The sequence below is a fragment of the Spermophilus citellus genome, assembly GCF_964194105.1.
Source record: "Spermophilus citellus genome assembly, chromosome: 14".
NCBI lineage: Eukaryota > Metazoa > Chordata > Mammalia > Rodentia > Sciuridae > Spermophilus > Spermophilus citellus.
The window spans coordinates 62,839,481-62,865,444 of record NC_138194.1 but is presented as its reverse complement, the minus strand read 5'-3'; the positions used below and the strand labels follow the sequence as shown (position 1 = coordinate 62,865,444).

Here is a 25,964-nt window from a genome sequence, read left to right as displayed (position 1 = left end):
AATTTGTAATCATACCTACAGGGAGTCTTAAAAAGAAGCCATGAAGAATTATTAAAATCTTTTTATCTATTGTTGCAACTTCAACTAGGTATAGTGAATTAATCTGAAATGTTTTGAAATACATAATCTTTTTTTTTTTTTACTGGAACTTATATTAAAAAAAATCACATAACACTAGGGTAGAATGTTGAAATGACTAGGGTATATCATTTTTTAAAACCTTCATTTTTGGTGAGCATAAATTTCTTTAATTATTTTTCCATTTTAGTAGGATTTCATTTTGAGGTGAGACCCATCAACTGAATATAAAGTTTTACAGTTTAGTAATCTAGAATTTCAAGTCATTTAAGATGAAAATGGAAATGAGGTTTACTTAAAATTGATTTTCTTCTTCTGTAACATCTAAGTCGTCATCATCTTCATCATCATCATCTGCTTGTTGATCCTTTCTTAGCCGACAGGTAGCTATCTGTTAAAAATTAATATTTTAAAAATAAAGATACTTATTAAAATATTTTTACATTCTTGGTATCTTTTTATATGCCCTTACAAGGGTACATAGAAATTTATCATATATATGAAATTAACCATTTAATTCTGGTTAGATAGCTACCAGTAAGTAGTAACAAAATATGGACTCAGTATATTATGAATAAAAAAAAATTCTTGGGTTGCAAAAACAGCATTAGTAAATCATCAAAAGGATAGCAAAAACAGAAGGATATTTCAACTAGGCATGTCACAGAAATACTGATACAAAAATAGTGGGACTTAAATGGAATGAATTGAGAATCTGAATTCACCAGCTTATGTTCGGCATGTGCTTTTAACCCTTTCTAAGGGTGATTATAACTCCTAGTGGACACTTCTGGTTGTTTCAACTGTTAATATTTTTTGTGCATTTTGTGGGTAGAGGCTAGGGATGCTGTTTAATTAGTATCTTTACAATGATAGGATAGTATAACCTTTCTCTTAAGTTACGTGGTCCCAAGTCAATAGAGCTGTGGTCCCAAGTCAATAGAGCTAATGTTGAAAATCCTAGGATAATGTACTATACAAACATAAGTTAACTTAGGTAATATTTAACTAGTTTCAAATAGTCAAAACTTTATAGGTAATATTTAACTAGTTTCAAATAGTCAAAACTTTATATGTAATATAATGACTAAGTTTATGGAATATATGTGCAAAGCACACATTAATGCAGAAGATAGTAAAATATAATTTGGTTGAGGGAAGAAATATGTAACTATAAAGCAGAAAATGAATGCTTAGAAGAGAATCAAATGAAAATAGAAGGTATTTAGTCAGATTTCTATTTTCATCTAAAAGTTGTACTTGGAAAATATTTTGTTCAGTTTTAAATTGTGAAGGCTAGATACAGAAAGGTCAGAGCTCTCTAGACTATAGTTTGGCATGCTATCCTCAGTCCAGTTACTCTTGGCTTTCTGGATGTTAGAAGAAAAAAGAAAACTGGCTCTTTTTTTTTCTCTAAAGAGCTGTATTGCTGGAGTCATGAAAATGTTCAGTGTAATTCATTTTGTAATTCATTTTTTGGGTAAATCTAAATGACAGCGAGATTTAAACTGAATTTACAATCTATGCTCTTCATATACCAGACAACAAATCTACATTAGTATTCTTCTGTCTTTTCATCTCTGCTCTCAAAGAGTTCTGTTTCAGAGAATAATGTGTGACTATAGAAGATAAGAAATAACAGAGTGTAGTTTTCTGTCCTTTACAAAACAGAAAATAGCTCCTGATAGAGTAAAGTATATGACTGAATGGAAACATTTTAAATACTGAAAAGCTCCAAAGGCAGAAACTTGGATTTAAATGGTTTTTAGCTTACCTGTCCTGTTCCAGATACACACTTAGTAGACAGTGATCTCTGCAGAGGTGATTTTGAATTTGCTCTTACAATATCTAAACGAGATGAATAATCTTGTGGATACAGAGAATTTCGGAAAACCTATTGCAAAGATAAAACAGTATTTTTATAAAGGAGATATTAAATGAAAATCTAGACAGTCAAGTTAATCAAGATTTTTTAAAGCATACCCTTCATGGACAAAATTTGAATTATTGTGAGTTTAAGACGATAGTCTTATCCACTGGAACTGTGTACAATGAAGGGGGATATAGGCAATAATTAATTATGAAACAAAAACTTGAGTGCTTTTACCAGGAAATTGCAGAAGTTCTGGTCTTCAAAGAGTATGCAAGCTAGTAAGGCAGTTGTAGCTCGAATACCTTTGATTCTTTTTGCTCTGCCTTTTCTTGACTCATCAATTTAACTTCATTGCAGCATTGCTATGGAAAATCACATAAGAGTAAACTGGAGCCACTATTAATTCATGGATTCCAGTCTCATTAGGATCTGGAATGCCATGACCTGTCAGTTTTTATTCCCTTAAGAGAGTATTTTCAAATCTTAGCACTCTACTAAACTTAGGATCCTATCTCTGGTTTTTTTCTTCCCCATAGCTCTAACATACAGACTAACAAGTGTGAATTTCTTCAACTTCCCTTTTTCTTCAAACTCTTCAATGTATCCTTATTTTAAAAAGCAAGCATCCTGATCCTTTCCAATGTATATTTTTTCTTTAGAACTTTAAATGTACAAACAAAAATTTTGTTCATTTTTCAAAGGTTTCCTTTAGAAAATGAGCTCCAGATACATATTTTTTTAAACTTCAAGGTACAGTGTTACTTCTTAAATTTTTCTAAAATGTTCTACTTCATCTCCATTTTTTAGCAAACTACAATTGGGCTTTCACTTTCCACAAAAATCCCTTATCAAAATCACCAAAATCTTTGTCTTTGTCTTCCCTGTCCAATCCTGAAACTTTTCTTTTCCATGGCATTAGAAACCTTTTATTGTGCTAGCAGGCTAGATTTTTGAAAGCTAGATTTATTCATATCTCCTTTCTATTGCTTATGTCCTTTCCCTTAGGCTACTCTTTAAAAAAAAATGTTTCTCTGAAAGAACTTATCTCACCTTCAATTAATTCTCTGTGTACTCCACATACTCTCTTTTCATGACCACATTTCATTCTCCCAAATTTGTTTTTGACTAGCACTGTCAAATAGAATTTTCTGATTTGATGGAAATATTTGATGTTCTGTACTGTCCTAAAAGATGGCTACTGGTCATGTGTGGCTACTAAGCACCTGATATGTTTATGTGGCTGAGGAGCTGAATTTACACCTTAACTTATATAACCTTAAATAAGCCATATATTATACCTAGTAGCTTATTATATTGGGCAGTGCAGCTCTAGACTTAATTTGTTTGTGAAAGGCATTAGCCTTTCTATATATCTATATTACCTAGTAGACCAAGCTATAAGCCTTTCTCCCTAAATTTGTTACCTGAGGTACTTTTAATTTTACAGACTATAGAATTTTCTTTATAGCTTACTTAGATTTGCCTGAAGACCAAAAGTATATTATTTATTTTTTTAGTTGATGTTGGACACAATATCTTTATGTATATGTGGTGCTGATGATTGAACCCAGAGCCTCACACGTGCTAGACAAACATTCTACACTGAACCACAACCCCAGCCCCATATTATTTCTCTATTAAAAAATAAACATTTTATGGTGGTTGACTCTGGTAGTACCAGAGACCAAATACTTTAGGTGACATCCAAGGCTTAATAAACTTACCTACCATTCATCACTTGTAGTCTACATACTTATATGGAGAACATATATAATGTTATACTGTGCCTTTGCAGTTCCTCAGCTTGGGATCCCGACAAACTCATTCATCTTTCAAGAGCCAAGTCAAATGCTATCTTTTGCTTTCCCCTGTTTTCTGGTCAGTAGCTCCTACTGTTCTTATTCTCAAGAATATAGTTATGTCCGTTTTTAATGGATTAAGTATCTGTTGCCACAACTACTGCAGGAAATGATGTTTTCTTTTTGCAAGTCTTCCCAATAGATAATTTATGAACTTAAACCCCATTTTTGTGGGGACCCCATTTTTGTGGGGAAAAGGAGACCCAAATCAAGTGATTTCTGTACACATTCCTTTAAACCTTTGCCACAACTACTGTAGGAAACGCTGTTTTCTTTTTGCAAGTCCTCCCAATAGATAATGTAATTCACTTTTGCCTAAAGAATGATTTAATATGAACTTAAACCCCATTTTGTGGGGAGAGAAAAAGGAGACCCAAATCAAGTGATTTCTGTACACATTCCTTTAAACCTTTAAGAACTGCAAGACACAAAAGGAAACTTAGAAGACAAAACTTAGGGCAATTCTGGGATACTAATTAGGTTAGCAGGTTTCTAAGGACTAAATTCTATTTTGATGCCAGACAGAATACTGGTGTCCAGGTATGATATAAAAACTGGATGACTTATTAATCAATTGATATTTTTTATTTGAACATTTTAAACATCTCTAGCAAAGATTGAAATAAGCAGAAAATGGAAAACATGGAACTTTTAGGATAAGCTTAAAACAGTTAAATATTTATTACAATTAATCTCTTGCAAAACAACAAATCTGCTGTTGAACAGATCAACAGGAAGATTAATTTATTGGCAATAATGCATTTTCCAACATGATCCAAGATCTCTTCTAGGTGTGGATCTCAAGATCTGAAATGATTGCATAGAAGTGATTTTTGAAGGGGAAAACATTTGAAGGGGCCCAACATTACTTATGTGAAGAACAAATAAGGTAAGATAGTTTGAATGTAATCAGAGTGCCTAACTGCAAAAAGTTGACTGATGCTGAAATATCATCTCAGTGGTTCTCAGAGAACATGGACTGCATGGAAGAACAGTGAATTATTTCTCTGTCCCTCCCTGTGTATTTTCTGTATTTCCAAGAATCCTTGTATTTATAGGATCCTTATCCTCTTGGGACCTACTTACTGCTTTTGGTTTATTGAAGAAGTGCTTTCCCCTATACTGTGAACTATTTAAAATACACTGCTCTATATTCACAGCAGCTTGCCCCAGGACTTTTTTGTCAGTCATCCTCCTTATCTCTCAAGTCTTTGATTCTGGAGACTATTTGGAATGCTATTATCATATACAGCATTTTTTTAATGGAATTTTAAAACTTAAACAGCTACACAGTATTTTTTTGTTTTGTTTTAATGTTTGAATTTCCTGGTATATTTTAAATTCCTGCTTTGATCAGTTAGACCATTTTTCACAATATTAAATCCTCAGCACTTAGAATGATGCCTGTTGTTATAGGTGCTCAATAAACACAGGTGCTCAATAAACTGGGAGAGGGATCTTGGAAGCTTAGCCCTGGTTTCCTCCAGGTTTTGCCTCTTTCACCTTCTCCCCATATTGATTTTACTTTATTTATGTGCTTTTTGCTGTAATAAATCATATCTGAGAGTACCACTAAAAACACATCTACCACACACCCTGGGACCTTTAGTTTTCATGGATCTGTCTCCCATAGACTGATTAAGAGGTGATTAAGAGTAGTGGTAAGAGGAATTACAAAGGAAGCCCCTGAATGAGAAGGAAAAGTCTTAGGGAACAAAGGACTTGAAGGAACTTTAGAATCAGTTCACAAGTGGAATATGAAAGGTATTAGAAAAAGACTGAAAGTGTAGGGGATCATTTTTAACCTGCCCCTTAGTACAGTGTTGTTCCTTGCAGGAAATGATTCATGTGATTCACCCAAAATCATACTTCTACTAGTATGGTGTAGAGGATTAAAACAGCTTTGTAATCAGACCTCTGAATTTGACCCCCGGCTCTGCTACTTAACAAGCTATGGGATCTCTGGGAAGTTTAACTTCATTGTGATTTGGTTTTCTCATCCATAGAAATGAAGATAGGAAGATTAAAATAACTAGCATAGCCAAAATGTATAAATCAGCCCAAAGTAATCACTATAGAAACATTTGCTATTTTATAAATGACAGATTAAAAACTTAATAATCTTTTTGAAAACAACATGAAAAGGAGTGAAAAAAACATTTAGTATTTAAAGCAGGTTACACTTACGAGGTCATCTGTTAACAAATGATATATATAACTATGATCACATATGCATAACTGACATAAAATCAGAAACAAACATAATAAACATGCACCTTTCTTCATTTTAGTTTCCTGGAAACAGTTGAGTAATCAGACAAGAAGGCTTAGAGGATGTTTTTATGGATAGTTAAGAATATTTTAAAAAGATGGGGAGGGAGGGTAGTCTGCAGAATCTGCAAATGGGAGACACTCCCAAATCAGCCATTTATTAATACAGAATTCTGGTTAACTTGAATATTTTCTCTCATTTAGCAAAAACACTTTCAAACCATTTTTTTCTCCTTTGGAAAGATAAGGTAGGGTATTTGCTCTTTGGGTGTGCTTACTGAAGTCCAGGCTTTGATACTTACTGATTGGCCAATGTTAATTGTTAATTGGACAGTCAGAATTATTTGCATTTAAGTAAAACTCCTGTCAGCAAGCCTTAATAAAACCTAAATTTATTTCATGGCTTAGTAATTTACACAAAGCCAATTGGAATTCAGATCTTGGTATTTATTAGTGGTCACAGATAATGAACTTAAAGCCTCTAAGCCTGCTTCTGTAGTTGTAAAATGAGACTAAACAGCAACTATCTCATAGGTTTGTGAGAGGATTGAATAAGAAAATAAATGAAAAGCTTTGGGTATCATGTATGGCATAAACATTCAAAATGTTGTTCAAATCAATGTTAAGTACACTTTAGTATTTATATCACCAGAGAAAATGCACAATTTTTATTTCATGTAATAGTTTGATGTAGATCATGTTTTACTATAAATTGTCTTGGAACTTTACTATGGTTAATTTGAAAAGTTAAAAAATAAATAAATGGAAAAATGAGAAAAGTCATGTGTTTGGGACTGCACATAATAATCACCATTGTAGTGTTCTAACTTTTAAGATATTTTTACTTATACAAACTAATATTCTCTTTGAAACATTTTCATCTTAACAGAACCATATTAGACATAGTCCTACCTCTAGATCTTCATCCTCATCAATCTTTTGTATATTCTGGTAGGCAGCAGTATAGACCTCTAAAGCTTTGCCATGAAATAACATTTCAATTGTGATAAATTCTGAAAATATATTCTAGAAAAACAAAGATTTGTATTTAGTCATTTAAATTGCTTTATGAATGCAGTTAAAAGTACTTATTCCCCACTACAGTCTTTACATTTTATGAAAGACAAAGGTATCTTGTTTTTTCTACAAGACAAAGTACAAAAGATACACCAAAATAGAAATATTTGTAAACACCTTTTATGGCAGAACCTTAAAATTATACAAAATGTTTACTGGTCATACTCTTTATCAGTTATCTTTATACCTGGTAATTGACAGCTCTATGAAAATAAAGATCTGACTAAAATGTATGCCAGCAAGTTATCTGGTACATGCTTTAAGTATTCCAGTTAAGTTTTGAAGCTGGTATTTTAGTAACTCCAACTGATATTAAACAAAACAAAACAAAACAAAAACCCACAAAAACTGTATTCTGGGATAAGAGATTGTTAATTATGACCAACAATGACTCTTATTTCACTTATTATATAGGTCACAGAGGGCTTTGGTATACTGACCTAGCAACTGACTTATAAACGGCATGATGCTAAGTTATAGTTTTGGATTTGATGCTTAGACTCGCCAGATACCCAAGGATGCCTTAGAGGTGGAATAGCTTCTGACCAGGACTGAGACTTTCTTAATTGCTTATTTCCCTAAGATAATTGCTAACCAGTTAGGAATCAAGTGCCTTTAAGAGTGTGGAAACTCCTACAGGGAAAACCGGAGAGTGAAAGTGACAAGCCATATCACCTGTTCAAGAAGTAAATCGGCTAAATTAGAAAGTATTATTTACCAATTAATATTAGAGCTTCCAGCAAGATGTTTAGTGGAGTAAGATATTTCACTACATATTTTTGTTTAATAAAATTGATTTTTGAACACTATAAATGTATGATCTGCAAAAAAAATTAAAATAAAAACTAGCATTTTCTTTTAAAAAAATATATTAACAGGCAAGCAAGGGGAAATGAAAACTTAGAGTAGATGCTCTTCAAGAAAGGATGACAACAGATCTTTCTATCAAAAGGAAAAAGTTATATATCTACCTCATAATTACAAGAAAAATATTTAACAATATTCTAAAAACGCAAAAGTAGAAAACGTAAGCAAATATTTATGTAATGTTGGGGACAGCAACAGTTCTAGTATGACACCAAGGCAGAAACCAAAACCACCAATAGACTTAGCAACAAAAACAAAGATTTAAGGTGGCAGAAATGCCATAAGCAGTAAAAGTGAAATATATTTGCAACACATCTCTTTAGAGTTAATTTTCTTAAAGAGTTGTTTCAAAAAAGGGCACCAAGCCCTAAAGAAAGTTTATCATTAGACACATGAAAAAGTACTTAATGCTTTAACAGTACTAATGAAATTATAATACTGATTTTTTTTATTTACCCATCAGCTGAATGTATGCTTATGCAGAGTCTAATAGGAAAAGAAACTGTTCAATCTTTGCAGACATAAGGTTTAAAAATTGTTATTACAATTAGTGTGTGTGTGTGTTCTTTGAACCAGGAACTCCACTTCTGGCAACTTATCCCAAGAGAATAACTGGACCAGAACAAAGGTTGAAAAAAGCCATCTGCAATTGCAAAATAACCTAGATGTTCATTAAGCCTGGTTAAATTAATATCCATATTACAAAATACTGAGTAAATCAAAGAGGAATGACACGGATCTCTACTTTTTACCATGAATGTGTCCACAATAAATTTTATATTTATTATAATAGTGTCTTCCTCATAAGTATGTTGTGAGGAATAAATGAGTTTATTTACATAAAATGGTACCTGCTATATAGTCAGTGCCCAAGAGATATTTGTTATTAAATCTTATTTACTATATCTCTGGTATATGTGCATAGGATCAAGTGTGGAAAGATCTAAACCAAAATGCTAGCATTATTTTTTGAATGCTGATATTCTTGTTTGTCTCTATAATTTTATGGAAAAATCATATTATGTTTATAATAAAAGGAAGCTATTAAAATTTGTTTCTTGCTCACATCAACTACTTAACCATATACGGAAAACTACAAATATAGTTTAAAGACGTAAAGGAAAATTTAACAGTCCAACTATTCCATATTCATGGTTTAGAAGAATCAGTCTTAAGATGTTATTCCCAAAATGATGTATAGATTTGATGCAATATTTATTAAAATTTCAGCTGACTTTTTTGGGAAAATTGACCAACTGATTCTACAATTAATACAGCTCCAGAATAGATAAATCAATCTAAAAAGAAAATAGGAAGACTCACACAACCTGATCTTAGAACTTGCCACAAAGCAATGTTAAGACAGTGTGGTACTGCATAGGATAATTTCAGATCAATGAGAGAAAGTCCAGAAGTAAAAACATCTAATTTTCAACAAGGATATGACCATTCAATGGTGAAAGAGTGATCTCTTCAACAAATGATAGTATGACAATTGGATAATCTAATGCAAAAGAATGAAATTCAATCTTTAGTGCACACCATGTACAAGAATTAAATGGATAAAAGACTCAAATACTCTTGTATTAAGAACTAAAAGTATTAGAAGAAAACAAGGATCACAGATTTAGTAACGAAGTCTTAGCAACAAATCAAAATAAGCTGGACTTCATCACAAGTTAAAAATTTGTGCTTCACACGACACCATTAAGATAGTGAATAAGCTACTGAATGGGAGAAAATTTCAAATTTTTATAAGGAACTTTTATCCAGAATACACTAAAAAGCCCTTACAACTCAAAAATGTAACCCAGTTATAAAAAAAATTAAAATATGGGCAAAATATCGAAATAGCCATTTATTTTTTTATACCCAGTAGTACTATAGCTGCGATCAAGAAGCCTGATGAATAGGAAGTACTGAAATTAGAAACCACATATGCTGCTAGTGGGGATGTACAATGGTGCAGGTGCTTTGGAAAAGTCTGGCTACTCAGTTACCATATGATTCGATAGTTCCACCCCTAGGTATGTATGCAAGAAAAAATGTCCACAAAAACCTGGGCATGAATTTTTATTTACATCAGCATTAATAATCTTAATAGCCAAAGGGTAGAAACAATCCAAACATTTACTAACTGATGAATGGATAAAGAAAACAATATCCATATAATAAATGGAATGTTATTTGGCCATAAAAGAAGTACTGATGCATGCTCCAACATGGATAAGCCTTGGAAGCATGATAAGTGAAATAGTCACAAAATACTATGCATGATTCTAATCCATAGACACATAAGATATGGACTACTTAGGTGTGGGAGGTAGGCAGGGATTTAGAAGCTGACAGTCCAAGGTTGAGGTGATGAAAATATTCTCAAATTGGTGATGGCCCCAAACACAAAATCAGTAAATTTATACTTGGAATTTGGAACTGGGATTGAATGCAAGGCGCTGTGCCACTGAGCTGAGTCCCCAGGTCACACTCGCTTGTTCGCTCGCGCTCTTTTTTTTTTTTTTTGAGACAACTAAGTTTTGAGGCTGATCTCAAACTTTTGATCTTGTCTGAGACACTGGGAATACTGGCATGTGCCACTGTGTCTGGCTTATCTCAACTTTTTAAAGGTGAAGGTTTCTTCCTGTACCCCATCCCAGAACCATAAGAGGACTTTCTGTTTTTAGGGGCATGATACTGCAGGCAAGGAGAAGGTGTTGGAAGCTCTTTGTACAGCCCCTCCATTTCCCATTTCAGGAAATCCCAGTAGCAGGCATTTTCTCTGGAAATTCTGCACTCATCCTCTGTGCCTCCATAGTTAACTTGGTGATGCTCAAAGAATTAACACTTGTAGAGTTAGCAAGCATGCAGGTGGAACACAAAGTGAGCTCAAAAATCAGAGATGAATTTCCATGTGTAAAAATGTTTTGCAGGCACAAGGAAGAGTCAGTGGTGGAGGGAGAAACTCAATTCGCATTACTAAGGAAGCCCTTAGGCAGCAGTGGAATCAGGCATACCTCCGAAGTGTCCATTCTCATTTTTCATGTTAAAGATAACTATCTAAAAAAGCCTTGTTCCTCTAGTTCTCGTGAGAGGATATTAATTGTAGAACTTCATGCCTCCCCCCGCCCCTTTATTCTCTCAGCTTGGTAAAAGCATTTTTCTCAGGGCAGCCTCCTTAGATTCTTACACAGCAGAGTGCAAAGCCTGTGACTGAATTGAGAAAGTAAAGTTCTGAAATCCTTTTGAAATTATGATAGGAAATTAAAGATGCAAATGAGTATTGTTTCACGGATTTCAGAGAGGCATTATATAATTAACTGGCAACTAATGTTTATTTTATTGATAGGTGTTGAGAGCCACAGCCAAAGGGGCCCCAGCAAACTTCCAGCTGCCAGCAAATAAGATTATACCTTATAAAAGCAGGAAAGCTTCTTTCTAGTAATAAGTGGGAAGAAAAATTTTAAAACTTGCTACTGGGAAAATTTTCAGTGAGCCAAAAAGACAGGTAATTTTTTAAAGTATATAAAGTAGTTATAATCAGTCCTTCTTTCCAAGATACATAAACAAAAAGCCACCAAAGACCTGTTGAATTTCATGATCCTGTAAAAAGGTTTCTGTCTAATGATGTGTTACAAGAAATAAGGCAATGATTGTGATTTTGTTGACTAAAACACCTTATTGTGGTGGTGGATGAAAATTTATATGGTTGGCTATTACCCTATTATTTGATAATAGCTATTAGAAAGTCTTGTATAATAGATATTAATGATAGTGTTTTTACAATGGAAACCGCAGATTTTTTAAAAAACCTGGTTTATAGCTCGTTTCTGTCTATGGTACTCTGGCGAAGTTGTACCTCTGCTTAATTATTATTTTTTTTTAATTTTTGTATTGTGGATTGAACCCTGGGGCTACACTCGCAGCCCTTTTTAAATTTTTTTATTTTGAGATAGGGTCTCACTAAGTTGTTAAATTTGCTAAGGCTGGCCTCAAACTCGGGATCCTCCTGCCTCAGCCTCCTGAGATACTCCTATTACAGGCTCTCTGCTTAATTTCTTAATAACACCACCCATTCTTGTGGGGCTATTGTGAAGATTCAAAGATAATTTACATATCAAATGCTATTTGATACATAAAAACATACTGTTAGTTTCCCTAAAACAGTCTTTGGGATAAAAAGTTGAATGTCTAATCTCTGGTTGAAATGCAGCTCCTTTGCCTACCATTATTTTCACATTATATGTTTTGATCTATAACATCTTTTTTCATAGAGAGTATGGTCTAAAAAAATCAGTAATTTTTCATAAGTTTGAAAAAATAAGGTTAGAAAACTTTTTTTGAAACTTAATTCTTAATTACCTTTATATCCTTAATTTTCTGTTTTTCAAAATTGTCAATAGTTTCCTCCAGATGACGAGTTGTTCGGGTAGCATCCATTGTTGCTCTCTGTAATTCAGATTCTGCCTGTAGAAGTATTCCCCAACCAAAGATATAAAAAATCAAATCAATATCCATTCTGTTGAGTCTATTCATGTTACTAATGTAGTATTGGCTTTTGACATAATAGTATAAATTGTTAAATATTATATTTTACCACATACAATAAAATGATTTATATAATAAGACATGTAGAATAAAGAATTTTGAATCTATTAAGTGACATGATTCATGATTTCAAACAAAAATCCTTCCCTTCTATAAAAATCATCTTTTTCCTATCACTCTAGAAAGATTTACTGTGAGACTATTTTCTGTTTTCTAATACTTGTATTTCACTACTTATAACATTTATCATTCTTATCCTTTATTTTCTCTCTCTTCCCCTTACCACTTTATTAAGAAAGGACTTGGGAAGTATTTTTAATTCTCTCAAGTATTATCTCAATCTATAAAATACAATAAAGTTTATCTCATAGGACTATTTATTGTATGGATTTGATGGAATCATCTTTCTATAGGACTAAGAGAAACACACAGTAGAAGGACCTGTTGCTATGTCAGTTTCCACAACTGAGTCTAATTTTTTTCTTTTCTTTCCTTCCTTCCACAACTGAGAGTCTAATTTTCTTTTCCTGTCTTTCTTTCCCTCCCTCCCTTTCTCCCTCTCTCCCTCCCTATCAATTATCTATCATAACTGAAATATTTAAGGTTAGCAAGTATATATCTAAAGTCTCTTACTATACCACCTTGCTTAGGTTTAATAGTTCTTCAAATGTTCTAATTTTATAATATTCTTAATCCAGTGGAATAGTATATACCCTACAAATATCTCAGATACTAACATTACACTATTTCTATGTAGCATATACATATTAAAAAATTTGTACACTAATAACTAATTTAATGCTTTGCTTTATGTATGCTGAAATGTACTACAACTATCTTGATCTGTGCTGTGTAGTCAATATGGTGACCACTAGCTGCATATAGCTATTTACATTTAAATTAAACTTAAATACAAATGTGGAAACTGGTTCCTAGGATATTCTAGTTGCACTTCAAGCACTCAACAGTCATATGCAGTGACAAAGTACTGTTGAATGCTGAACATTTCCAATTTAATCGTACTTCTTTTTAAAATTGGTGCATTAAAATTATACATAACAGTGAGATTTGTTGTTACATATTAGTATGTGTACATAACGTAGTTTGTTCAGTTTTCATATCTATTTCTTTAAACATCTCTTTCTTTAGACAATAGTTGCCCAAACACATTTAAGTTGTTTTCTTCAACAATAACAGAGATTTTTAAAGTCATAGCCCAATTTTCTGATTAAATTCTAATCAAGTTGTTTCTTATGCTAGAATTATATTTGCTAAAAAGTCTCATATATAATCATTTAATAACTGGGGAAAATTTGCATTTGTCATTAAATTTCTATGATATGTAATATTGTGACATTTAGCCATTGGTTTCTTTTTTAAGGAAATGTATAAATTGAAATAAGTAAAAGGGTTTACTATAAGGATCCATTTCTTGATACACCACTTTATTACCCACCTGTGACTGGAATTTTTCATAAAGGAAAAAAATACATTTCAAAGAGAACAATTTTTTCAGTAAACTAAACTCATGTATTCTTACAGAACTATATACTTAGCTACACAATTTCAAGATACCAAACACTAAAAAATGAATTCATTTATATCTGTGCATACATTTATCATATGGAATGTAAAGTCTAACCACAGAAACTCTCAGCTTAATCATAACTGGTATTAATATATATATATATATATATATATATATATATAAACACACATATATATATATTTTTTTTTTGCTTAGGAGTTTGTCGTCACAGAAATGTAATATAGAACTGTTTTGGAGATTTATAATGAAAAAAAATCAGTATTTGATGTCAATGTTTTGCTGAGAATATTCAAGCAAATTAATTCCTAATACTATTAAACATAACTGATTCAGTTCTTGTGACTATTTCCTTTTGATTCATGTCTTTTTCTTTCCCAATTATTGATATTGTCACCTTAAAACATATAAGTATATGTAGAGTTCACTAAACTAGGAAAGCATTGGGGACAGTAGCCATAGCTGGGACCTCTATCTTAACTTACCATCCTTCAGCAACTTGTATTCATTTTTGAAAGTCTGAAATAAATTTGTCTGAGCACAATAACTCATCCAGAGTCTCACAGCTAGTTTTAGGAAAGCGAATATAGATTTTTTAATATTTCTTCCTTTCACTGAAAATTCTTCAAAATTCTTCAGTATACCAATTTGAGTAGAATATGCTATTAAAATATAAGATACAGCTATCATTATATTAAAGGAATCAGTCAAGAGTTTCAGATAATTATAAAAGGGGGAGCTTGTTCCGAAGTCACCTGGGGCTGGCCTTAGTAGTGAGCTGGCAAAGATCTAGGATTCATTATCTTTGTGTGTGTGTGTGTGTGTGGTACTGGAGATTGAACCCAGGGCCTTGTGCCTATGAGGCAAGCACTCTACTGATTGAGCTATATATATCTGTAGCCCGGATTCATTATCTTTACTAGAGGGACTTCATTTTATTTTACATATTGAACTTTAGAATACTTCTGAACAAAGAGTCAGTTGAATTTTAAGGATGTATCCTGGTAAAAATACTATGATGCTATGATTGAATATTTTTATATTTTTGTTGAATACATTTATCTGTAGATTGCATTTATTTTCTAGTCTCAGGTTGTCAAAATACGTAAGTTGTAGATCTCACCAGTGAGCAAATCAATTCACCTATAACAATAATCTTTTCTATTGTTGCTTTTAATTCTTCCCATACAGAACACTTAAGTCAGAAAAAATCTTCATCTAGAAATGCTTTCATTTCTGTATTGAGTATCAATACTATTATTCCTGTTTTAATTGCCAGTTGCTTGGGATTCCAGATGTTATATTTTACCTGTCTTCATATAGCCCTCCCCGCCAAGAACAAAACAAAGAAAATATTGATATCTAGCTTAATTCTTAAACACTGGTGCTCTTGCCTGGCTTCTGACTTGGTTTCTAGGTGTCAGTCATGAATTTTCCAGCATTCTCTCGTTTGACTTGCTTAAAATGGATTCTATAATCTCTAGTTTGAGATCTTAAGCCTCAATAATTGTCTAGATGTTCCTATCAGAGCCTCCAAAGGGTACTCCCAGCCCTTAGGCTGCCCATTTTTCTTAAGTATAAGGTTGGGCTTATGTACCTTTGGTCCATGGGAAGAAGGACCAGGCAACTGGCGCAGCCCCAGATCACTGTTCAAGGGACTCCCCTCAGGAATGGAGGTGTTCTGGAACCTCAAATGCCCCCAAAGAGCCACTCCTCATGTGGTTTCTGGCTGAGCTGAGTAGTAACAACCTTAAGGAAGTAGGAAGGAGACACATAAGGAATGGGAAAGAGAGGCAGCAGGGATAAGTTAGTGTTTTCTACACAGTCCTACCTATCCTCATTGCTAGCACTTAGCAACTATTTTATGTTTTTATTAGTCATGAACAAGGTACATTCTAGGTTAGGAAATAGTAATGTTTACCATAAGGACCTTGTTTCAGCAGATACTCCTATTTAGATTCTTTTGTGTCCATCTGTGGACCTCAGTATACTCTCTGAAACTCCTGAGGGTATTTGGCTGAAAGTCATAATTATGGTTTCATGTGAGTTACTTTTTAAAGGATGAAGGGAATTATTATAGGATTTTTTCTTTCCTCTTTTCAAAAGTGGGACAGAAAGGCCTTGATATATTAGCAGTAATGACAGGTCTTTAATTTTATAATTAATGTTTAGTAATCACCGTGGAAAAACAACTCAAAAATTTGAATTTACTCTGAAAACATCTGCATCTATGAGTGGGTTGTTTATTTGTGGAAACAATATAAGGGAATTGAGTTAGGTGGTATAATCTCTTTACAATGAGCTAATTTCTATAGTGAGAACTTCTAAATACAGTTATTTTTTTCATTTTCAGCATTATATTAAAAGTCTCCACAATTTAAAACTATAAATGAATAATTTCCATACACATTTACTTTTGTACTGCATACCTTACAAAACACTTTTTTAAGACCAAAATTCAAAGGATACAATTATATGTCGATCAGATGGGTTTCGTTGCCGTGTTCTTTCTAATTGACTTAACTGCTTAGCTTCTCGATTCTTTGCTGTTAGTGTTGCTTTGAGGTCATCCTACAAATAAGCATTTTTTGTTAATTTCTGATTTAATAAATAAGACATTGTTTTATGAAAGGAAGAATGCTTTTATTTTCATTCAGGCACCATTATCATAGTTATCATTATTGCAGGGGGTGTGTCAGAAAAAGGGAGAGAAAGAGCATGCATGTTTCTTTAAAAATCTCTCAAAATAATGACACTCAATGCAAAGCTACAACCATACAATATATTTACATATATACTTTTGATTGTGGTGGTGGTTACACAGGCATACACATTTGAACACTTACAAAGGAAGGAATTTTATTACATGTAAATTATATATTGATTTTAAAAATAGAACTTTGTCACATTCATTTTAAAAGTACAAGTGTCATATCTGCTTTGAAAAAATATATAAAAACAAAAATAAACATATTCATCTAATAAAACAATTTCTGGCCATACAGTCTTCATGACTATAAATATTAAATATGTTTAAACTTCCATAGTAATGTCTTATGCTGCTACAGTAGTATACTTAGTAAGCTCACTAAAAATATTTCATTATTTTTAAATATCCAAAAATTATCTTTCAGAGTATGGAAACAGAATGATTCCATGTAATTTGTATTTTATATTAAAAGGAGAGTTGGAAACCTCATGCCCTTTGCCAGAATACCTAATAATAGGATAAGAAAATAGATTTACTTACCCGTTTCATTTTTACAATGGTTCCATAAGCTTTCAAAGGTTCGACTACTTTGGCTTCAAGTCTTTCAACCTATTGAAAATTATTATAAAATATAACTGAAAAGAAACATATAAAGATATCAAATTTTAAATGCTGAAATAAAATGTTGTTTATTTTGAAATCACTGTACAGATTAATTTTTAAATTTTAAATTAAAAGTCACTTTCTAACCCATCTTTTGAGTAAAAGGATACTCACCAGAAATTGGTAAGACAGAATATAAACTCAAACACGTTAAAAACTGGTAAGCTCTACAGTAACAGTAAAAGCAGAAAGAAAAAAAAAAAAGTCTGAGATTTCCAAGGAGCTTAGTGTTTAGTAGTAGTTTTCAGGTACCTTTCAAGACATCTCAAATTTTAATACAGCCACCATTTTCAGTTGTTTAGCATAATGTTAGACTAAATATTCAGATATTAGATCTTTCCAGAAAATTGAAGCTGAAAGATCTAGCATACTGAAAACAAGCCTCAAAAGCAAAAATGCTTAGGGATTACAATATTAGCTGCAGTTTTTTTCTGACGACCATTTGTGAATTATCAAACCCTAGATCACAAGTGGTCTGTATTGCTGATGAAAGTATATTGCTGTATTTTTTTTACCCAGAATTAATCAGTTTTCCTTAAACATAGTTTTAATAACAAAGTAATTTAAATGATTTTTTTTACTAATAAAATTAGTAGAAGGAACTGAAGAAACTTTTTCAAAATAGGCAAGTGCATATATAAATATAGCATAAGAAAAGTAACTCTTGGACATTAAAATTTTCTCTGTCAGAACAGGTAATGCAAATGACATTTAATTGCTAAAAATGAACACGTATTTTTATGGCAGGGAAAGCTTTTTTGATACATATTTATATAATGTAAGATCATTTCATTTCATATTGATTTTCCTTTAGTTTTTGAAAACCAAATGTTATAAAATGTTTCATTTAATATTTTAGGAAATATTAATATTTTAGGAAAATGAAGAAAAACAATCAAGTTCTCACCTAACTTTTAAATATTTGGAATCCCAAAGTCAAAACCATGAATAATCAGGAGAGTTTAGTCTATATCATTTCTTATAATTCATACACTGACTCTATAGTATAAGGATTACCATATTGTTTTTTTTTTTTCTGTTCTCCTTTCTGTTGCCTACCTTTTGTCATTAGCACCTCCACCATTTGGTAAGCAAGGAAAATAAAAGGAGAACAAATATAAATCAATTCACTTTGCTATTTGATAATAGCATTAATCTAGAAAAGGGGGAAATTATTGGCTACAATAAGATTTTATAATTACCTGTGATTGTAAATTAGTTTTGAAACAAATGCCCAGTTGTGTATTCATGTATAACTGAGAAATGTCTATGACAAGAACTCAACATTTTCCTAAAAGGTACCGGAGAGTTTTTTACTCAAATTTTTGTTTGTATAATAATGATGGGTTCAAATATTAGTGTTCGTTTTACTTTTTGGTAACTGAAATTTTTTTAGGCTTTAAAAACAGAACCAAAAGCACTGATGAAAAGAAGAAAAAAAGCAATGGAGTTCTAACTGGGCAACTTCTGACAAGGCAACTTGAGTCTTGAAACAAAATAAACACAAGTGAAAGCACTTATGAAATATTAAAGGGATAAAAGGGGGGGTTTAGAAAGAAAACAATCACAAGTTCCTGGCCACTCAAAGCAAAGCAAAACAAACCAACCAACCACCTCACAGAGTCTCACTATGTTATACATCATAGCCTTGCCATTGGTCGGCTATAGATCATGAAAACATCAGTAATAGCTTGCGCATTTAGTAACCGTTCAGTCATTCACATTGCCATTCTCAACATTTTCCATCTTCGTCATACTTTTAAATGTACTTAAGTGCACACAAAACACAAGTCGTGCTTTTTTTTCCCCCCATAAGCACTAGGTTTAAAACCCTCTCTCTGTACAAGGGCTCCCCTTCGCCAAAGCTGGCAAATGGGAAAGACTTCAAATACACCCTAAATTTTAGAACGAAACGGTAAATCACAAAAAAGCTTCCCTTTAGTAGACTAACACAATGTTAAAGACAAGAAAATATGCATTTATCATCAAGTGTGCGTTTGCCACTGCAGTAAGGTAGATTATAATCAAAGTCTTCAGGGGTTCCTTCATCCTCTACTTCCTGGCTCATTCATCAATGACGCTCTGACCTCATTCCATACCTCTGCTTGTCGATAATCCTGAAGTTTAGCAAACTCATCAGCAAAGTTTTTCAGGCCCTGCTTTAAATTTGGGGTCTCTGTAGAGGCATACACGTTGACTTCATTCACCAGGAGGTCTGCTTTGTCTCTCAGTCTGGCAGTTTTCCGTACATAAGCAGCAAAGATTTGGCACAGCTCTCCAAAATGCTTCTCCACATTTGTGACAGCATCTTGCAGTTGTCTGGTTTGAGCGTCCCTAGAGAAAAAGGTGACACAAAGCAAAACATTCTCGTTGAGATGGCTTCGCGTTAATTTGATATGAAAACATTCTCGGGGCATTCTGCAGCCGTGAAGGCGCAAACCCCCTCAACGATCCCACGGTCTTCCGAAGCGCGGGGCGAATTGCGCTCCTCCAGGACCCCTTCGGATCCCGGCCTCCCTATCCAAGACCCTGCAGGCCCGTAATGAGGCCCGGACCACGCGGGCCTCACTGCAGCGGGGTTGCGACTGCTTGTGCCGCTTCGCACCGAGCGGCCTGGGCGTCCGGCAGCTTCTCCGGCTTCTGCACCGCCAGCGGCAGTGAGGGACCGAAGCCTGGAGGAGCGGTGGGTGGTAGTACAGTGTTTTGCAGCCCGCGGAGGTAGGCCCCTGGGCGCGGAGAGGGCTGTGCAGCCTCCGGCCCAGGGTCGGAATTCGGCGCAGTGGGCCCCTTGGAGAGGCTCCACTTTCCCTACCCCAGCCTTAGCGTAAGGGCGGCCCTGGGCAGCTAGGCCCCGGGCTGTTACCGGTTTTCCAGGGTGCGCCTCAACATCTTGTCTCACGAACCGCCAAAGACCCTTGGCTAGAGCCCAACGACTGGGGCTCAGAGACTCCCGAACGCTAGCCGCTGCCTCCGGGAGCCCGAGAGCCCGCCCCGCGCGCAGCCGCGCCGGCCGGGGCGTTTCTATGGAAACGTGGCGCGCGCCCCCACGGTCAATGCCCGAGGCGACCAGTGCCCAGCCGGAGCGGGAGCAGAGCAAGGCAGGGAGGGACGGCGTCCACGTGCCCACCGGTGCAGGCCAGCGGACGCCGGCAGCGGATGGGAAGCCTGGACCTTTCATCTTACCTATGCACTGCTCTTACCAACCCCCCTGTGTCCAGTTCTTAAGCAAAGGAGAGAAACGCCAATCAACTAGGAACCAGGAGGGGGACCTAAAACTAAAGATAAATGGAGTCCAGGCTCTGCTTATGCGAAATTAAGTCTCCTAACATTCTTGTCTGTCTGCATTTCTCTGTGTTGAATATGAAAATGTGGACTCTTGGAAGGTGCCTTTGGAAGAAGTGCTTACCACGTAATTTTTAACCTTTTATTTACTCAGCAAGTAATTATTGAGTTCCTACTGTGTGGAAAAGCTTGTGTTAGATGCTGGGAGCAATACAAAGATAAGAACCAGGGGTCCCTGGCCTCAAGAGCCTGAGAGTTTGATGAGGAGCTGTTAAAAAGACACTGAGATAATAAACAGATTTTTTTTTTTTCCTTTTGAGCACCCATGTCCTTTCTATCCTCTTGGCATTTGCTTAAGCTGCTCTTCCAAACAAACCTGAGGTCTAAATTCAAGCTTTATTTGCCTCAAGAAACCCCTCTGGACTTCTCCCACACTTGGCTCATCCAGGCAGTCTGGGGGTCCTTTGCAGCAGTACACTGTGCTGATTTTTTACTGTTCCTTGACTTTAAGCTCTTTGAGGAAGTGGAAATGTGGTTTTGCTCTTGTATTTCTCAGGGCCTCATGTGACAGGATGAAAATGTATTTTGCACAAATGGATGTCCCTAAGACCTTTATTACCTCACCTTTAGAACTTCTGTTACTCTCTTGTTACAAAGTGTTATCTCTCTTCCCCCCTTATATTCAGTCAGCAAGTTAGCTGTTGAATGCCTGCTGTGTTTCAGGTACTAAGCTCTGAGAATGGTGTGATTACCTGAAGTCAGAAGAGTATTTGCTTTTATAAAGCTCATAGTCTTGGGGAAGGGATAGATGCTAATCAAACAAACAAATATATGTAATTAAGGTATATATTTTTGTATCAGCTTTTGCTGTGTAATAAGTCACCACAAAACTTAGTGTCCTACAAAAATCCTTTGGCTAACTCAGGATTCTGATTGGGCTGGGTACTACTTGGGTTCTGTTCTGGTAAGCCGGTGCTGGGCCAGCTGATCTTGGTGTGTCAGCTGATTTGGTTTGGTATGGTTTGTATGTGTTCCCTAAGGGTTCATGTGTTGGAGGCTTGGACCTCAGTGTGGCAGTGGGAGGTGGACCTTTAAAAGGTGGAGCCTAGGGTTAGGACCTTCAGTCTTTGGGGCCCTGCCCTTGGAAGGGACTAAAGAATTTCTGGTGGGATTCTGGTTAGTTCTCTCAAGAGGATTGTTTTAACGCCAGAGTCAGGCCACACTCTGATATGATCTTTTCCTCCCACACGTGCTCTTGTGACTCATTCCGCCATGAGATCATCCCTAGATGACTTAGGTGGAGCAATTGGGTTCTATACCCTTAAACCTCCTGGTATGCATGTTTTAGCCAGCTTTTTGCTGCTGCGACAAGAACAACTTTTGAAAGGAGAAGCTTATTTTGGCTCAAGGTTTCAGAGGTTCTCAGAGATTCAGAGCCGACTCCATTGGCTCTGGCCAAATGAGGCATCCAGGCTGCAGAGACAGGGGAAAGGTTCCACAGGGAAGATGAATCCTTTCTGGGTTTGCCCCCAGAGACCCATCTTCCTCCAGCCATGTCCCGCCTGCCTCCAGTTACCACTCAGCCATTTAAGCTAGGATGGGTTAATTATGTTCCAGCTCTGACAATCCAATTATTTCACCTTCTAACATTCCTGCATTAACATAAGAACTTTTGGAGGACCTTATATCCAAACCACAACCTGACTCCGAACTAAATAAACCTTTATTATTCAAATAAAATTAGGCTGCCCGAGTTATTTTATTATAGTAATGCAAACCAGACTAGTACAGTGTCTTGGGGTAGGCAGCCTGTTGGCAGGAGCTAGCCAGGCCTATTCATGTGGTTTCTGGGTTTCAAATCATCAAGACAGTACAAGTCCCACTGCACAAGTACCTTTCAAGCCTCTACCTGTGTCATATTTGCTGATATCTTTTTGGTTGATGCAAGGCACATGGCCCAGACCAGATTCAGAGTGAGTAGGAACTACTGTTGTTAAGGGTAAGGGTAGTTGGTTAAGCGAAGGAAAGAATTAGTGCCACTTTTGCAATCTAACATGGGCACTCAGGGAACTACATGACACCAAGAGAATACATCCTAAAAAGCTTTGGTTTGAATTAGTTGAAGAAGGACTTCATTGAGAAAGTGACATTTGAGCTGAGATCTGAAGAATGAGAAGGGGGGTTAACTAGGTGATAAGGGAGTGTCCAATGAGAGGGACAGCCTAGGCAGACTGTCTCCTTCTTCCTCAAACCCATTCTCATTTCTACCTAGAATTTCCATATCTCAGAAAATGGTACTAACTTCCAGCTGATTGTTCAGGTCACAAACCTAGAGTCATCCCTTCTCTTTCCCGTCTACACTGCCGATTCCCATCGGTTCCACCTTCAAAACATCATGAATCCTTCCTGCTTCATTTCTCGCACACCCCCATAATCTAAGCTACTATCATCATTCACCTACTGCAACACCTCCCCCCCCTTTATCAATCCCCTACATCCACAATTACACACAGCAGTGGATAATAAACATGTAAATCAAATCATGTCAACCCTTCAAAGCTCCCAGTATGCTTTAAATAAAAATTTAAATCCTAATTCTGGCCATTAAATAATTTGTATCTCATTCCCACCTACCTTCTTACTGCCCCACTGTGCCTCTCTGCTCCTTGCATGGATCAAGCTTATTTCAGTTTTGTTTGTCATTTTCTCTGCCTGCAATACTTCTTCTTCAGGTCTTCACACAGATGATCCCTTTTTATCATGGGATCATCCTTCAGAAGCACCTATAGAGTGAGGTTTTCTCTGATTATCAAATTGTTGTCTTAGCACTCAGTTTTGTTTCTCTTGAAGCACATATCACTTTCTGAAATTAACCTGTTTGTTTACATGCTAATATGCTATTTCTGTTTCCGTGACTAGGATATATTCCCCTTGAAATTAGGTACTTTCCTATGTTGTTCCCATTATATTTCTGGTAATACCCATAGTAGAAACTAAACAATTACTTGATGTTTTCATCAGCTTTTTCACTGCTGTGACTAATTGATCTGACCAGAAAACTATAGAGGAAGAAAAGTTTATTTGAGGGCTCACGGTTTCAAAGGTCTTAGTCCATAGATGGGTGGCTCCATTCCTCAGGCCTCAAAGTGAGGCTGAGCATCGTGGCGGGAGAGGGTTGCAAAGAGAAGCAGCTCACATCATGGTCATCAGGAGGTAGAGATTCTAATGGCCATATATAAAGATGTTCACCAAAGCCACACTGTAATTCCCACCTCCTCCAGCCACACCCTATCACTTCAGTTACCACTCAGTTATTCCTATCAGGGGATTAAATCACTGATTCGGATAAGACTCTTACAACCCAATCATTTGTTCTCTGAACCTTCTTGCATTGTCTCACATGTGAGCTTTTGGGGGATACCTCACATTCAAACCATAACACTTGACTTTATCAGTGAATAAATGAGTGAATGGGTGAAAAATCCCATTGCAGAGGAAGTCTCTCTTGTGTGGGAAAATGAGAGGAAGCCAGTGAAGCTGGAATGAGGGGGCAGCTATGGGATGTAGTTGGAGAGGGGTAGGTAGGGTTCAGATCATAAAGGCCATTTTGGCCATGCTAAGGAGTTTGGAATTTGGTTCTTGTATGAGTCAGGGTTCTCCAGAGAAACAGAACCAATAGTGTGTACACGTATGTGTCTAATATAACATAGTTTTATTATAAGGAGTTGGCTCAAGTAAATAAAGAAAAGTTGAGAAATCCCAAGATCTGCAGTCCTAACACAGAAGACTCAGGAGAGCCAATGTGGAATCTCAGAGTCCAAAGGCCTGAGAACTAGGAGAGCTGATAGTGTAAGTTCTAGTCTGAAATCTGGAGGCACTTAGACCCCCAAAAGCCTATGCCTCAGTCCTATCAGAAGCTTGGAAAAGGCTGGTGTCCCATGTCATGCAGCCAGTAGGAGCGAACGGTTCCTCTTTACTCAATCTTTTTTGTTCTATTCAGATCTCCAATTAATTGCATGAGAGCTATTCACATCAGGGAGGGCAAATTGCTTTGCTCATTCTACAGATTAAAATGATTATTTCACTCAGAAACATTCTCAAAGTCATACTCAGAATAATTTGTGGCAAAACATTTGGGCATCTGTGGCCCAGTCATGCAATGTATAAAATTATCACAATTCTTATTTTAGTAACAGTATGAAGGTATTGACATATTGGAGCAAGGGCTATTTTATTCACCATGTAACATAAAGCTTCTAACAAATGTCTCATGTGTAGTATAGAAATTGTTGAACAAACAGGCATTATTATCTCCACTCAATATATGGAAAGAATAGACTTCAGGAACTCAATTCTAAGATCTGGGCTCCTTGATCTTATTTTCCTATCAACAGATATTTCAAAACATGGATTAAGGACCTAGGAATTAGACCAGAGACTCCATACCTACCAGAAGAAAAAGTAGGCCCAACTCTCCATCTTGTCAGTTTAGGAACCAAGTTCTTCAACAAGACTCCTAAAGCTCAAGAAGTAAAATCAAGGATCAATAAATGACATGGTATTAAACTCAAAAGCTTATTTACAACAAGAAAACAACCAAGAATGTGAAGAGAGAGCCTACAGAATGGGAGAAAATCTTTGCCATCTGCACCTCAGATAGAGCATTAATCTCCAGAATATATAAAGAACTCAAAAAAACTCTAGTCAGAATAGCAATTATCAAGAATACTAGTAACAATAAATGTTGGCTAAGATGTGTGGGGGGGAAGGTTCACTAATACATTGTTGGTGGGATTGTAAATTGTTGCAACCACTCTGGAAAGCAGTATGATGCTTCATCAAAAAAGTTGGAATGGAACCATTCTTTGACATAGTTTCCCACTCCTTGGTTTGTACCCAAAGGACTTAAAATCAGCATACTATAGTGCTGCAGCCACATCAATATTTATAGCAGCTCAATTCAAAATGGCTAAGTCATGGAACCAACCTAGATGTCCTTCAAAGATGAATGCATAAAGAAAATGTGGTATATACACAATGGAATATTACTCAGCCATAAAGAAAAAGGAAATTATGGAATTTGCTTGTAAATGGATGGAACTGGAGACTATCATGCTAAGTGAAATAAGCCAATCCCCCAAAACCAAAGTCTGAATGTTCTTTCTGATATGTGGATGCTAACACACAATAAGAGGG

At 35.4% G+C, this 25,964-nt stretch overlaps 1 protein-coding gene across 1 annotated transcript; it reads right to left on the bottom strand.

Annotated features, from left to right (window-relative positions):
• Positions 1–57: 57 nt before the first annotated feature.
• CIBAR1 (CBY1 interacting BAR domain containing 1) lies at positions 58–20,593 on the bottom strand. Its single transcript, XM_081265712.1, has 9 exons — positions 20,350–20,593; positions 19,586–19,820; positions 17,364–17,432; positions 16,583–16,684; positions 12,382–12,486; positions 6,994–7,107; positions 2,254–2,313; positions 1,853–1,972; positions 58–469 (listed from the first exon to the last, which is right to left on the bottom strand). The coding sequence occupies exons 1-9, from the start codon at positions 20,373–20,375 to the stop codon at positions 374–376; spliced, it is 927 nt and encodes a 308-aa protein (XP_081121838.1). The 5' UTR covers positions 20,376–20,593; the 3' UTR covers positions 58–373.
• Between the last annotated feature and the right edge of the window lie 5,371 nt (positions 20,594–25,964).